General features: G+C 50.9%; 1 protein-coding gene and 1 long non-coding RNA gene across 2 annotated transcripts in view; both read left to right on the top strand.

Moving 5' to 3' along the window:
- The window catches only part of MARC1 (mitochondrial amidoxime reducing component 1), a 14,700-nt gene extending 1,188 nt beyond the window's left edge, over positions 1-13,512 (top strand). Inside the window, exons 2-7 of the mRNA XM_015562371.1 lie at positions 1,684-1,857; positions 4,447-4,609; positions 6,457-6,597; positions 9,368-9,429; positions 9,518-9,589; positions 13,048-13,512. Coding sequence (XP_015417857.1) covers positions 1,715-1,857; positions 4,447-4,609; positions 6,457-6,597; positions 9,368-9,429; positions 9,518-9,589; positions 13,048-13,174 — 708 coding nt within the window. The 5' untranslated portion in view covers positions 1,684-1,714 and the 3' untranslated portion in view covers positions 13,175-13,512. The remainder of the gene's footprint in view (positions 1-1,683; positions 1,858-4,446; positions 4,610-6,456; positions 6,598-9,367; positions 9,430-9,517; positions 9,590-13,047) is intronic.
- LOC107182725 lies at positions 3,047-4,070 on the top strand. Its single transcript, XR_001513458.1, has 2 exons — positions 3,047-3,339; positions 3,376-4,070. It is a non-coding gene; the product is annotated as an uncharacterized LOC107182725 (long non-coding RNA).

Here is a 13,512-nt window from a genome sequence, read left to right as displayed (position 1 = left end):
CATGCCTGGGTTGCGGGCTCAGTCCCCGGTAGGTGACTGACGGATAGTGACTTAGAAATATTGATAAGAGAGAAACATCGATCAGCTGCCTCCTGCACACTCCCTATTGGGGGATTGAGAACCCAGCCAAGGTACATGCCCTTGACTGGAATCGAACCCGGGACCCTTCAGTCCGCAGGCCAACATTCTATCCACTGAGCCAAACTGGTTAGGGCCATATTTTCTTCCTATGTCTACAGATCCCCATAGCACAAGCTCACCTCTGCAATGGTAATCGTCCGATCCAGTGTGAACCGAAATTACTCAAACATCATTATGTGTAGTGCCCTTGGGAGCCGCGAGGCAACTTACACAATTGCATTGTTTTTCTCGTGGAAAAGGTTCTTTCTGTTGCTCTTATTTCTTCCTTTTTCTTTTTTCTTTTTTTCTCTTTCTGGGAAGTTCCTCTAGACCAGGAGTACTGGCCAGAAATACCATTGTCCCTATTAACAATAGACCTTTCGGTAAATTGCGGAATTCACAGTTCTGAATACAGAAACATCACCTTTTTTTGAAAGGGGAGGGTGGCTTTGGCAAGGCGTGTATGGCATTGAATGCGGTCAGCTGAACTCCAAGCTCTGTGAACAATATAGCAAGATCCTTGGTACCTCAGCGTGCAGAAGCCCTACTGTGTGTCAGCCTCTGAGGGCCTTGAGGGCTTTCTGGGAAATACAATATTGTCATTTCCTTGGGGCAGGCTGAACGAAAGTGATCAGGCTTTCATTTGAGATGAAAATGTAACTCACATCTCTGATTTCTGTGCCCTCCATCAAGGAGCTCAAAAATGTCCTGTAGCCGAAACCGGTTTGGCTCAGTGGATAGAGCGTCAGCCTGCGGTCTGAAAGGTCCCAGGTTCGATTCCGGTCTACGGCATGAACCTGGGTTGCGGGCACATCCCCAGTAGGAGATGTGCAGGAGGCAGCTGATCGATGTCTCTCTCTCATCGATGTTTCTAGCTCTCTATCTCTCTCCCTTCCTCTCTGTAAAAAATCAATAAAATATATTTTTAAAAAAATGTCCTGTAGAAATTATGTCAGATGCTTGAGTGGCTATGAGACCTGTTGAAATGAACTGACAGACTCAGTCTTGCTGGGCTGCTGAGCTGATGTTTCAGACAGACAGACAGACAGACACAGTCACTCACACAGCAGGCTAACGGGGAGGGATTCAGAGGTCACCGTGCGTGACTGGAGGCCCTGCAGACGGGCAGCCTGTCTGCTGAAAACCAATATCAATAGTAATTAATATAAATGGAGAAGTCTGGCCAGAAGGCTGAATTGGGCTCTTTGATACTCACAGGGTGAATATTTGCCTTTTATTACCTACTGCTGACTCAGTGGCCTAAAAGGGACTCTCCCAACCTGATAATCTTACCGTTTACCTAAACGATCACCTTTGATATGTCTGTGGGCATTCCCAAAAGGCAATTTTGTGTTCTAGTAAATAAATGCAGATGGGAACGGAGACTCAGTGGAACTTGGTCTCTTGTACCAGGCTCACAGCTGGCTCCCCCCATACTTTCAGATTTATGTTTCTTGTGTTTTAATTTGCACGTCAGCCCTATCTCCAAGTCTTTGAACCCGAGGCCGCGCTGGCCGTGGCTTCACAGCGGTCCGCTAACATCTCGTCTTTTGCAAATGGCAGGTTTTGGCTGGTGATCAACGAGGCGGGGAACATGGTGACTGCTCGCCAGGAGCCACGCCTGGTCCTGGTGTCCCTGACCTGCGAGGGGGACACCCTGACCCTCAGTGCAGCCTACACGCCGGACCTGGTGCTGCCCATCAAGACGCCCACCACCAACCCCGTGCTCAAGTGCAGGTAAGCCGATGGCCGTTCTTGGCCTTGGAGAAAGTTCCAATTTCGGAGGGAATCCCCAGAAAGGTGGTCAGCAATTAGCTATGGATCCCACATCCCCAGGATCATGAAGGTTCAGAAGCCTGTGTTCATGTGGGGTTGACGGCCACAGAAGCCCCGTGTTGGAACACCCTGGGGACAAATGTGTATTGACTTGTCAGCGAGGGACAGATGACACCCCCAGAGGCTAAAGGACCAGCGTGGGGTGGGAGGGACTGGGGGGAGGGGCCTGGAAGAGGTGAGATTAGACCAATGGATGGCCTTGGACTGGCCCTACTCTGCCTGGAAAGACAGGAACCTTCCCAGTGTGAGTGAGGGCTCTGTGACCGTGATATTCGGGTCTAATAAAAGGAGCTTCCAGAATAGAAACAGGCAGCTGGGACCTGCAGTCACCAGGGGTCGGAGTCCCCGTGAGCGGGAGAGTCAGCCAGGAGCCCCTCTACCCCCCAACATCAGAGGGGGCGACGGGAAGCAGTGATTCCGGGGAAACTAGCATGGCTTCTGAGAAATCGGGCGTAGAGATGGTTTTTTTATCCTCTTGTGGGGAAAATTAAAATGTGGTCTTATTACACGTTTGTTCCAGTTGCTGCATTTTGAATTAGAAATGCTAAAGGTAATCCGTATTGTCAAGCGTGTCACATCAAAAAATGTAGTTAGCTGGAAAGGTCCAAGACCCCCGAAAGTTCATAGAATGCAACCAGTTATATAACCAATATAATTTCTAAATTACCTGGAGTTTTAAAACATAATAGTATGCTTCTGTTATAATTGGTGTGTTTTATTCTGATTATAAAACAAATATATATTCATAGTTGAAAAATTGGAAAATACCAGAAAAAAAGAAAAAAGATAAACAAAACCCATCTGAAATAACTATAGTTAATATTTTGCCGTATTTCCTTTCTGTTTCTATGGCTAATATATATTTTTTTTTTCAAGAGAGAATTTTATTTTTTTTCAGTTTTGCCAATTTTATTGAACCAATAAAATTCCTACTAATAACAATGAAATAAGTTTTTGGAAGTATAAATGTGATACAGTTTAACAAAATCCATTGTTCTGTACCTATAAATAGACTTTCAAAATGTCATAAAAATTATGGCTAATATTTTTAAAACCAAATTGAAACGATTCCAAAAAAAATCAGAGTTTTGAATACTGTTATATACTTAAGTTGATAAATATTTTCTTATATCATTAAAAAAAATCTTCTAAATGCCATTTTTTATGTTGGTAAAGTGTTGCCGTCTGTGGGTGTCCTTTCTGCATTTTAACACGTCCCCGCTTTTAGATATTTGAATTGTTTTAAATTTTTTCCCAGGTATGAGGCAGAATGTGATAAATATCTTCACTAGAGGCCCGATGCATGAAATTTGTGCAAGGAACTCAGCCCTGGCAGCCGCAGCAGCTTGCCTAGGCCCTCGCAGCCCCGGCTTCGTCCGGAAGGTCGTCCAGAAGGACATCTGGAAGGACATCCGGAAGGTCGTTCGGCTGTCCAGTCTAATTAGCATATTATGCTTTTATTGTTATAGATAAGTCTTTGTTAATACCTCTTATTATTTCCTTAGGAGGGAAAATTTAGCAGTGGTTCTGTTAGAATCAAGAGTATGGGCCCTATTGAGCTTTTGACATATTCCTTTGCAGAATGGTTATACCAGCTCTATAGCCATGAGCGATGTATTGGGCATATCTCTCTCATTATATTCTGACCATTATGGTCAAGGATATTTTGCCATTTGTATGGGGGAAATGGGGATTTCATGTTGATTTCACGTGCATTTTTAATATGCCTATTGCAATTTGTATTTCACACGTGTCTGTATCCTGGCTCCTGTTTGCCACAGTTGGGTCGTTACCCATACTCTTTCGTGGTGAAAATTTTTATCCCTTAATTTTTAATCCATTTGCAATGGCGTGAAACTTTCTACATGATCCCATACAGGCTTTGGCCTCTGCCCCCAAGACCAAACCAGGACCTGTTTGGAAATCGCAAATGAGAAATGCTCAGACTCCAAGGGCAAAGATGTCAAGAATCGGCTGGTCCGTCCTACCCAAAGTCACCTACTAGTTCAGTGCAATCCTGACCCAAGTGCCAATGACATTTGCCACAGAAATAAGAGTACAATCTAAAATTTGCATAGAACCACGAATTAACCCGAATAAAGCAATCTTGAGGGGTGGGGGGAGAACAAAGCTGGAGGCATCCCACTTCCTGATTTCAAACCATACTACAAAGCTACGATAATCAAAACATTACCGGCATAAAAATACTAGACAGCAGACCGACGGAACAGAATCAAGAGCCCGGAAATAAACCCACGCCTACAAAGTCGCTTAATATTTGACCAAAGAGCCAAAGATAATCGCTGGGGAAAGGACAGTCTCTTTGAGATATAGTTTTGGGGAAACTGGATATTCATCGTAGCAGGGACAGGCTAACATCACATCCCCTGATACTGAAGGAATGACGTTGACGTCACAGGGTGGGGCAGAGTCTCTGGGCCCCAGATTGGCAAAGCCAGGCCCACTCTTAGCTCCTGCCGCCCCCTGCAGGGTGCATGACCTGGAGATCGAGGGCCGGGACTGTGGGGAGGCGGCCGCCCAGTGGATCACCAGCTTCCTGAAGACCCAGCCCTACCGGCTGGTGCACTTCGAGCCTCACATGCGACCGAGAAAGGCCCACCAGATAAAGGATCCGTTCCGGCCCACGGACCAGGTGAGAGAGCGCCCTGGGTCTTGGCCTCGGGTGACCGATGGGAGGCAGGCTTCCTTGGAGCTGAGAGCCCCTTGGGGGGCGGGGGGGCGCATGTCTGCTGAGCTCAGGGCTGTGGCTTTGCCTGGTGGCCCCCCCCCCAGGCAGGTGTCCGTCCCCCTGCCCCCAGGTGATTGCTATCGGCAAAAATGCAGCGGTTCCCTTGGGGGCATCATCTGTGTTTGCTGATTTGGAGGAGATGCCTGCATGTTTGGCCACAAGCATCCCCTTGCTGTTTACATAAGCCTAATGGTGCTCCTAGCTTTCAGAACTGATCTGTGGCAGTCACTTCTGCTCCATTCTGTGGCTGCATCCGTCTGGCCTTTTATTATTATTATTATTATTATTATTATTTTAAATTCTCACCCGAGGATGTTTTTCCATTGATTTTTAGAGAGAGTAGAAGAGAGAAGGGAAGACAGAGAGAAACATCGATGTGGGAGAGACACATCGATCGATTGGTTGCCTCCTATATGCACCCCAACCAGGGCCCGGGCCTGGGAGGAGCCTACAACCAAGGTACACACCCTTGACCGGAATCAAACCCGGGGCCCTTCAGTCTGCAGGGCTAATGCTCTGAGTCCGGCCTTTTTACAGCTTGCAGTTGGGGTCAGATCACCATGGGGCACATAGGTGTGTGTCTGGCGATCCACAGACTTAAAGTGACTACACTGGCTCTTCCAGGAACAAGGCTGCACAGAGTCATCGTAACAGTGGGGTTGGGAGCACATTGTTGTGTAGTTCCATTACTAGGGCCACTAAACAAGTCACAGTCAGCAAGAGTCTTTTTTTTTTTAATTGATTTCAGAAAGGAAGGGAGAGGGAGAGAGAGAGAGAAACATCAATGATGAGAGAGAATCATTGATCCGCTGCCTCCTGCAGGCCTCCTACTGGGGACCAAGCCTGCAACCCGGGTATGTGCCCTTGACCAGAATCAAACCCAGGACCCTTCAGTCCGCAGGCTGACGCTCTGTCCACTGAGCCAGACTGGCTGGGGCCAGCAAGAGTCTTTATCACTGATGTACAGGTTGCAGAAAAAATAAATACCCGTGGAATCGGTGAATGATTTTTTATTCGTACAAATGAGGTCGTTGAGCTCAACCGCCTTACTAAACGTGAGAAACTAGAGGCTTGAAAAGCTGGAGTGACCTCCCCAAGGGCATCTGCCTACCGACAGCTCCAAGATCCCAAGGTCATGTCCACTTCACTCCGTCATATAATTCCCGTTATCTGCAAGGCCTTCCGAATCACTGTCCAGCTTGTGTGGCTCAATGGTTGGGCGTTGACCTCCGAGCCAGGAGGTCTCGGTTCGCTTCCCGGTCAGGGCACATGCCCGGGTCTAAGGCTCCATCCCCAGCGGGAGGTGTGCGGGAGGCAGCCGATCAGTGGTTCTCTCTCATCATGGATGTACTTGATGTTTCTCTCTGTCTCTCCCTTCTTCTCTGGGATCAATAAAAATACACTTAAAAAGAACTAGAGAAATATTTAAAGAGATTGGGGGAGGGAGAAGGGAGGATCCCACAGACTAGACCAGGGGTGGGCAAACTTTTTGACTCGAGGGCCACCATTGGTTCTTAAACTGGACCGGAGGGCCGGAACAAAAGCATGGATGGAGTGTTTGTGTGAACTAATATCAATTCAAAGTAAACATCATTACGTAAAAGGGTACGGTCTTTTTTTTTTTTTTAATAGTTTTATTCATTTCAAACAGGCCGGATCCGGCCCGCGGGCCGTAGTTTGCCCACGGCTGGACTAGACCCGCCGGACCTCTGCAAAATCCTCTGTGTAAGAACGATTTGTCTCTTCATCAGGTCGCTTATTCTGACGCCAGCCCGCTCCTGATACTGTCCGAGGCTTCGCTGGCGGATCTCAACTCCAGGCTGGAGAAGAAAGTGCAGGCAAAGAACTTCAGGCCCAATATCGTCATTTCGGGGTGTGGCGTCTACGCAGAGGTAACACTAGCCTTCCTTGCCTTTTCCCTGGGACTTAACTTTTTTTTAAAGGTCCGAGAGTCTTTGAAGTGACATTAGATTCTTTCTTTCTTTTTTTAAAAAAATATATTTTATTGATTTTTTACAGAGAGGAAGAGAGAGGGAGAGAGAGACCGAAATATCAATGATGAGAGAGCATCATCAATCGGCTGCCTCCTGCATACAACCCGACCATGTACCCCTGACCGGAATCGAACCCGGAACCTTCCAGTCCGTGGTCCAATGCTCTATCCACTGAGCCAACCCAGCTAGTTTGAAACTAACAGTTTTCATCGCACATAAAAGGGCCTCTGGGACTGTTGCTTAACCTAGGTTTCCTGACTGGAACCCCTTTCTCTCCCGTTGGATCTTTCATGTTTTTATATGATGTCAGTGCCCCCTGGTGGGGAAATGTACACAGAACAGGCTGGGGCTGCTTTATACCGAGCTGCCCAGCTTTCTGGACTGTTGGTGAAACATGCAGTTAAGAGGCCCATTTCCTGATTTAAAAGGAAAACCTGCATGCAATACACATACCAAGAATAATACACACTGCCCGGCTGGTGTGGCTCAGTGGTTGAGCATCGACCTATGAACCAGGAGGTCACGGTTCGATTCCCTGTCGGGGCACAGGCCCGGGTTGCGGGCTCGATCCCCAGTGTGGGGCGTGCAGGAGGCAGCCGATCCATGATTCTCTCTCATCACTGATGTTTCTGTCTCCCTCTTTCAATCTCCCTTCCTCTCTAAACTCAATAAAAACACTTTTTAAAAAAAAAAAAGAGAGCAATGTACACTCTTAGAGGTAAAATTCTGAGTGTGGAGTTCTGCCTCGGGGTTATGATCCACAAGGTACCAGGCAGGTCCCTTTGAACTCGGGGCTTTTATCTTCAGGCCTCAGGCCGAGGGCCTGCCTCTGAGGGCAGGAAGGTCAGGCTGCAATCAGACGTTCCTGTCTCCCCTTGTCTCTACTCTTAGAGGTAAAATTCTGAGTGTGGAGTTCTGCCTCAGGGTTATGATCCACAAGGTCCTGGGCAGGTCCCTTTGAACTCGGGGCTTTTATCTTCAGGCCTTAGGCCAAGGGCCTGCCTCTGAGGGCAGGAAGGTCACCACATGCGTCCTTGTGCCTCTCACAGTCTCTGCCTGGAATACTCGGTTCAGATCCCACCTTTCCCATCAAACCTCCCGTGACCCCAGCAGCCTGAAGATCCGCTCTCTAAGCCCCCAGAACGCTGCCTCCTACTGTTACACCAGCACCTGCCCTGAGACCTTCTAAGGCAGTGGTTCTCAACCTTCTGGCCCTTTAACCAATTTCATTGTTTCAATTGAACATAATTAAAGCATAGTGATCAATCACAAAAACAATATGTAATTATATATATCTTTTCTGATGGTCTTAGGCGACCCCTGTGAAAGGGTCGTTCGACCCCCAAAGGGGTCGCTACCCACAGGTTGAGAACCGCTGTTCTAAGGCCTTTCCTCTGTGTCTCTGGGACTTTTAAAAAGAACGCTGGCTGTTCAGTGTTTCACATTTGTATGTCATATCTCCCTTGCTGGGTCAGAGGGCACGCAGTCCATTGATTCGATTTGTTCTGAAAAGTAGGCGCCAGCGACCGGCCGGCCATAGGGGAGCTTCCTGGGCTGGGTGCTTTGTGCACCTCCAGCGCAGACACAAAGGGAACAAGGCTGTTGGCCTGCTGCTCATTTTTTCCCATCTGGCCGGAGGAGGTACAGACTCACATGAGCAGTGACCGAAGGGTCTTAATCCACCTCAGTCGCACACAAAGCGATCTGACACAACCTCTCCAGACCCCCTCGAGAGGACCCAGCCTCTCCAGACCCCCTCCTCGCTTTCCCCCACTCCTTCTGCCCCCTTATTTCCCCACCCCTTTCAGTCCGGCAACATCAATCAGGGTGGCTTCCTGTAGGAGGCGGGCTTCCATCACAGTTTGCCAAGTGAGAGGAAAAGGGAGCATTTCATTTCAGGTGAATGAACTGACACACAAAGGGAACAAGGCTGTTGGCCTGCTGCTCATTTTTTCCCATCTGGCCGGAGGAGGTACAGACTCACATGAGCAGTGACCGAAGGGTCTTAATCCACCTCAGTCGCACACAAAGCGATCTGACACAACCTCTCCAGACCCCCTCCTCGCTTTCCCCGGCTCCTTCTGCCCCCTTACTTCCCCGCCCCTTTGAGTCTGGTAGCATCAATCAGGGTGGCTTCCTGTAGGAGGCGGGCTTCCATCACAGTTTGCCAAGTGAGAGGAAAAGGGAGCATTTCATTTCAGGTGAATGAACTGACACATGAAAGGCAGAGAGAGGGGCAGAAAGGGGCGTGTCTTCACGGAACTGATGTGAACTCTGCCATCTTGGGTACAAGGGTCACGTCGGTCGGGGCGAGGGCTGCGTCCACCTCAGTCGCACACAAAGCGATCTGACACAGCCTCTCCAGACCCCCTCCTCGCTTTCCCCCACTCCTTCTGCCCCCTTATTTCCCCACCCCTTTCAGTCCGGCAACATCAATCAGGGTGGCTTCCTGTAGGAGGCGGGCTTCCATCACAGTTTGCCAAGTGAGAGGAAACGGGAGCATTTCATTTCAGGTGAATGAACTGACACATGAAAGGCAGAGAGAGGGGCAGGAAGGGGCGTGTCTTCACAGGACTGATGTGAACTCTGTCATCTTGGATGCGAGGGTCACCTCGGTCGGGGCAAGGGCTGCCGAGTGCTCACGTGACCTTTGCGTCCTGTCCCCTAGGATGCGTGGCACAAGCTTCTTATTGGGGACGTGGAACTGAAGAGGGTGATGGCTTGTTCCAGGTAAGACCCTTCCGCCGCTGCCCGGGACAGGGAGGGGCGGGACAAGGCCCCTCTGTCCCCGTGTGATGCTCTGGGTCTGTGTGTGCAGGTGCGTTTCAACCACCGTGGACCCGGACACGGGCGTCATGAGCAGGCAGGAGCCGCTGGAGACCCTGAAGAGGTAGGAATGGGCTGTAATATCTCTAAGAAGAGGCAGTGAAACACCACCACACACACACACACACACACAGCCTTAGAGCTGATGGGCCCTCGGGACTGGGATCTGGGAACCGTTCTGGGGGGGCTGGTCCCCAGGGTGCCTGCTTGCACACATGGTTTTATTTTTCGTTGAGGACTTAAGATGCAAACAAACCAATGAAAAAACAGACTCACATTGTTTAGCTATTTTGGCACATTTTACCACGGGCTGAGTATTAGATGATACCAGAATGTATTAGGTGTGATAATGGCATTGTGGGGATGCCCACTGTGAAAAAAAAAAAAGACATGGGAGCCCTGGCTGGGTTTCTCAGTGGTTAGAGCGTCGGCCCATGGAATGCAGGGTCTTAGGTTCGATTCTTGGCCAAGGGCACATACAATCCTCAGCCCCAGTCAGGGGTGTGCAGGAGACAACAAATCGATGTGTCTTCATTGATGTTTCTCTCTCTCCCCTGGCTGGGTGCTCAGTGGTTAGAGCGTTGGCCCATGGAATGAAGGGTCTTAGGTTCAATGCTTGGCCAAGGGCACGTACAATCCGCAGCCCCAGTCAGGGGTGTGGAGGAGACAACGAATCGATGTGTCTTCATTGATGTTTCTCTCTCTCCCTCCCTTTCTCTCCCAGTCTCTCTAAAATAAAAATTTTTAAAAATCAATGGAAAAAATATCATCGGGTGAGAATTAACAACAACAAAAAGTTTTTTTTTTGATTCATTGCTCTATTCTTCTCTTAAAATATTTATATTTTATTGATTTCAAAGAGGAAGGGGGAAGGAGAGAGACACAGAAGCATCTATGATGAGAGAGAATCATTGATCGCTGCCTCCTGCACACCCCCTGCTGGGGACCGAGCCTGCAACCTGGGCCTGGGCCCTGACCAGGAATCGAACTGTGACCTCCTGGTTCATAGGCCGATGCTCAACCACAGAGCCACACAGGCCGGGCTCTGGGTGTTGTTCTCCATGAAGCAGCAGGCAGGGCAAGAACTGGATGGTTCTGTGTCCCACCAGCCAAGCCACTGGGGGAACTGACCCTCATCCTTTCCTGTACGTCTGGCTCTCTCTGCCACCAGCATGTCCCTTGGCGCCCGCACCCTCCCCTGTGGATCTCAGAGGTGCCTGCCGTGGTGGGCACAGCCTCCCGAGGGCCCCCGTGGGTTGGGCCACTCCTCCTCCCCCTCCATGGGGCCTGTGTTTACAGAGGACCATTGATCCAAGCACAGAGCGAGGGGGGGGCACACGGGGTCACGGGGACCAGCTCGCTCTCCTGAAATTCCGCAGGCTCTCCGCAGCCCCCCAAGCCCCCCTCATTGCTCCTAAGCCCCCAGGAGACAGAGCAGCCAGCCTAGGTGTCTTCTCCTATCGCCCATGAGATTTAAATTGCCGGGGAGGCAGTAATTTATGTTCCCCGGGGCAGGTGGTCATAAATCATGGGAAGCGAAGCAAACGGTGTCCAGACGCCTCCTGGCTCGAGGGGTGGGATGCTCAGAGCCACACTGTCCCCCCCTCCATGTCTCGTGGTGCCCGGGGGGCAAGTTCTCAGCAGGGAGGCCTCTCCCTGGCCTTGCCTCCCGATGCTGCCACCCACGGCGGGGCACGGGGGCCTGTGTGTTCAAGACCTCAGCCCGGAGGCCCACGGAGGCCGTCCACTGGCAGGAACCGATCAGGAAGGAATTAATCTTACCTTTTATTTTTTATTATTTAAAAATATATCTTTATTGATTTCAGAGAGGAAGAGAGAGAGAAGCATCAATGATGAGAGAGAATCATGGATCGGCTGCCTACTGCACGCCCCCTACTGGGGCTGGAGCCCACAACCCGGGCACGTGCCCTGACCGGGAATCAAACTGTGACCTCTTGGTTCCCAGGTCAATGCTGAACCACTGAGCCACGGTGGCCAGGCAGCCTTTCCTTTCCTACGTGACACTGAAAGGAAACGTTCTCCGGGTGGAGGGGGCAGGAGGAGACTCTTGCCATGATATTCCCACCCATCTGCTCGCTCTTCCTGGGGCCTCTCGCGTCTGCTGCCTGGCACAGGTACCCGTACCGCTGCCAGCAGAGGGTTTTACTCACCAGCACATCCATCGGCCCCGCAAACGATGATGGGTCACCAGTGACCTTGGGCCCACGCTGGGTGGGAGCAGCCGAAGGGACTTGGACACAGTACCTGGCCTCCGGGGACTCCCCATCTTGTAGAACAGAGGCAGGCGCCCCAAACTACCCGACCAGGCACGTGAGGGCCGGAGGGGCCGGTGGAGAAAGCTGCAAAGGGGCAGTGACTCCTGGGGGGGGTGGTCCTGGGCTTCCTCCCTGGGGGGTGCACCATTGAGCTGGGCCTTGAGGACGAGGTAGAATTTGAATACACAGGGATCTGGGAGGAGCATCCTGCAGGAATTTCAGAAAAATCACCAAACCAGTCAAATGCAAAAGGGACAGGATATGGAGGACTCCTGGGCAGAGCCGCCTAAGGGCATGGAAGGGGTAGGGGGGACAGGTTTGAAAAGGCTGGCGAGGGCAGGTAAAGGCTGTGGCACACTAGACTGAAGCGTGGGAAGGTTCTTCTTTAGGCCAGTGATCGGCAAACTGCGGCTCGCAAGCCACATGCGGCTCTTTGGCCCCTTGATTTTGGCTCTTCCACAAAATACCGGCTCTTCCACAAAATACCGACTTCTGCGCATGGGCCACGAAGTTTCAATCGCACTGTATGTGCGCGCCCGCATGTGGTATTTTGTGGAAGAGCCACACTCAAGGGGCCCAAGAGCCGCATGTGGCTCGCGAGCTGCGGTTTGCCAACCACGGCTTTAGGCCCTCATGAGCCACTGAACATGTCCCGGCCCAGGCATGATCGGACCAGAGCAAACTTACAGAAGTCATGTAGTCTGGTGTCAACGATGAATTGGAAGGGAGGAGGAGGGAGAGGGAGGACGAGAGGCTAGGTAAGACTTAGCCCCGTGGTCTGGGCAATGCTGGAAGCAAGCTTGTGATTGGGGGAGAAAAGGGGCCAAGTTCAGATGGTGGGGGGCGGGAAGGACTCAGGACTGGGCCGCCGTGGACAAGTGCTGGACAGCCGGGGCCAAGGTGGGAGGGATGGGCTCCGAGTGGCCGGTGGGATGGTGGTTCCGCTGACAGAGGTGAGGAGCCAGGAGGAGGGATGTCTGGGAGAAGGAAGGTGATGACGGATGTCTAAACATCAGATACAGGGAACGTTACCTGGAGGAAAGATGCGGGGATGTGGCCGCTGCTTGCACTTCCGCGGTGTGCGCACTGGGAGGCGCTGTTCTGTTTGCCGGGGATGGCGCTCCCTGGAGCTGGGCCGCATGGCCCGGTGGGGTTGGCTCTCACCTCAGCGGAGAGGAAACCAGATATTGCTTGAGCTCTCGCTTCTGTGTGGCTGTCACTCATCATGGTCTCTCTCCTACTGTAGTTACCGCCTGTGTGACCCTTCTCAACAGAAACTGTACGGAAAATCGCCTCTCTTTGGACAGTACTTGGTTCCGGAAAACCCAGGGACAATCAAAGTGGGAGACACCGTGTACCTGCTGGACCAGTAATGGGAACCCCAGGTCCCGGGGTGGCAGGTGCCTTGAAAAGCTGTCCTCGGAAATGCCACCCCTTGACATAACAGTATTTTGGAGCTGCTGCCTCTGCGTTTGCTTGAGATCGGTGATTTCCGCGTCTTTGCTCTGGTGGACTTCCTTGTGTCTCGATGTTTCCAGAGGCTCCAGGCAAAAAAAATATAGTCTCCATAACTGAGTGGGACTTCAGGAAGTCACCTGACGGGCGTCTGAAAATTCAGTGTTAAACTATGATGGTGGAGTAATTCTTTCTCCTTCCTGTTTATTCCTCTCCCTGGAGCGCTCACCTCCGTCATGTCATTGCCCCCTCAGGG

Source organism: Myotis davidii, unplaced genomic scaffold (assembly GCF_000327345.1).
Source record: "Myotis davidii unplaced genomic scaffold, ASM32734v1 scaffold174, whole genome shotgun sequence".
Lineage (NCBI taxonomy): Eukaryota > Metazoa > Chordata > Mammalia > Chiroptera > Vespertilionidae > Myotis > Myotis davidii.
The sequence above is the reverse complement of the archived record's forward strand: the minus strand, read 5'-3'. Positions and strand labels throughout refer to the sequence as shown.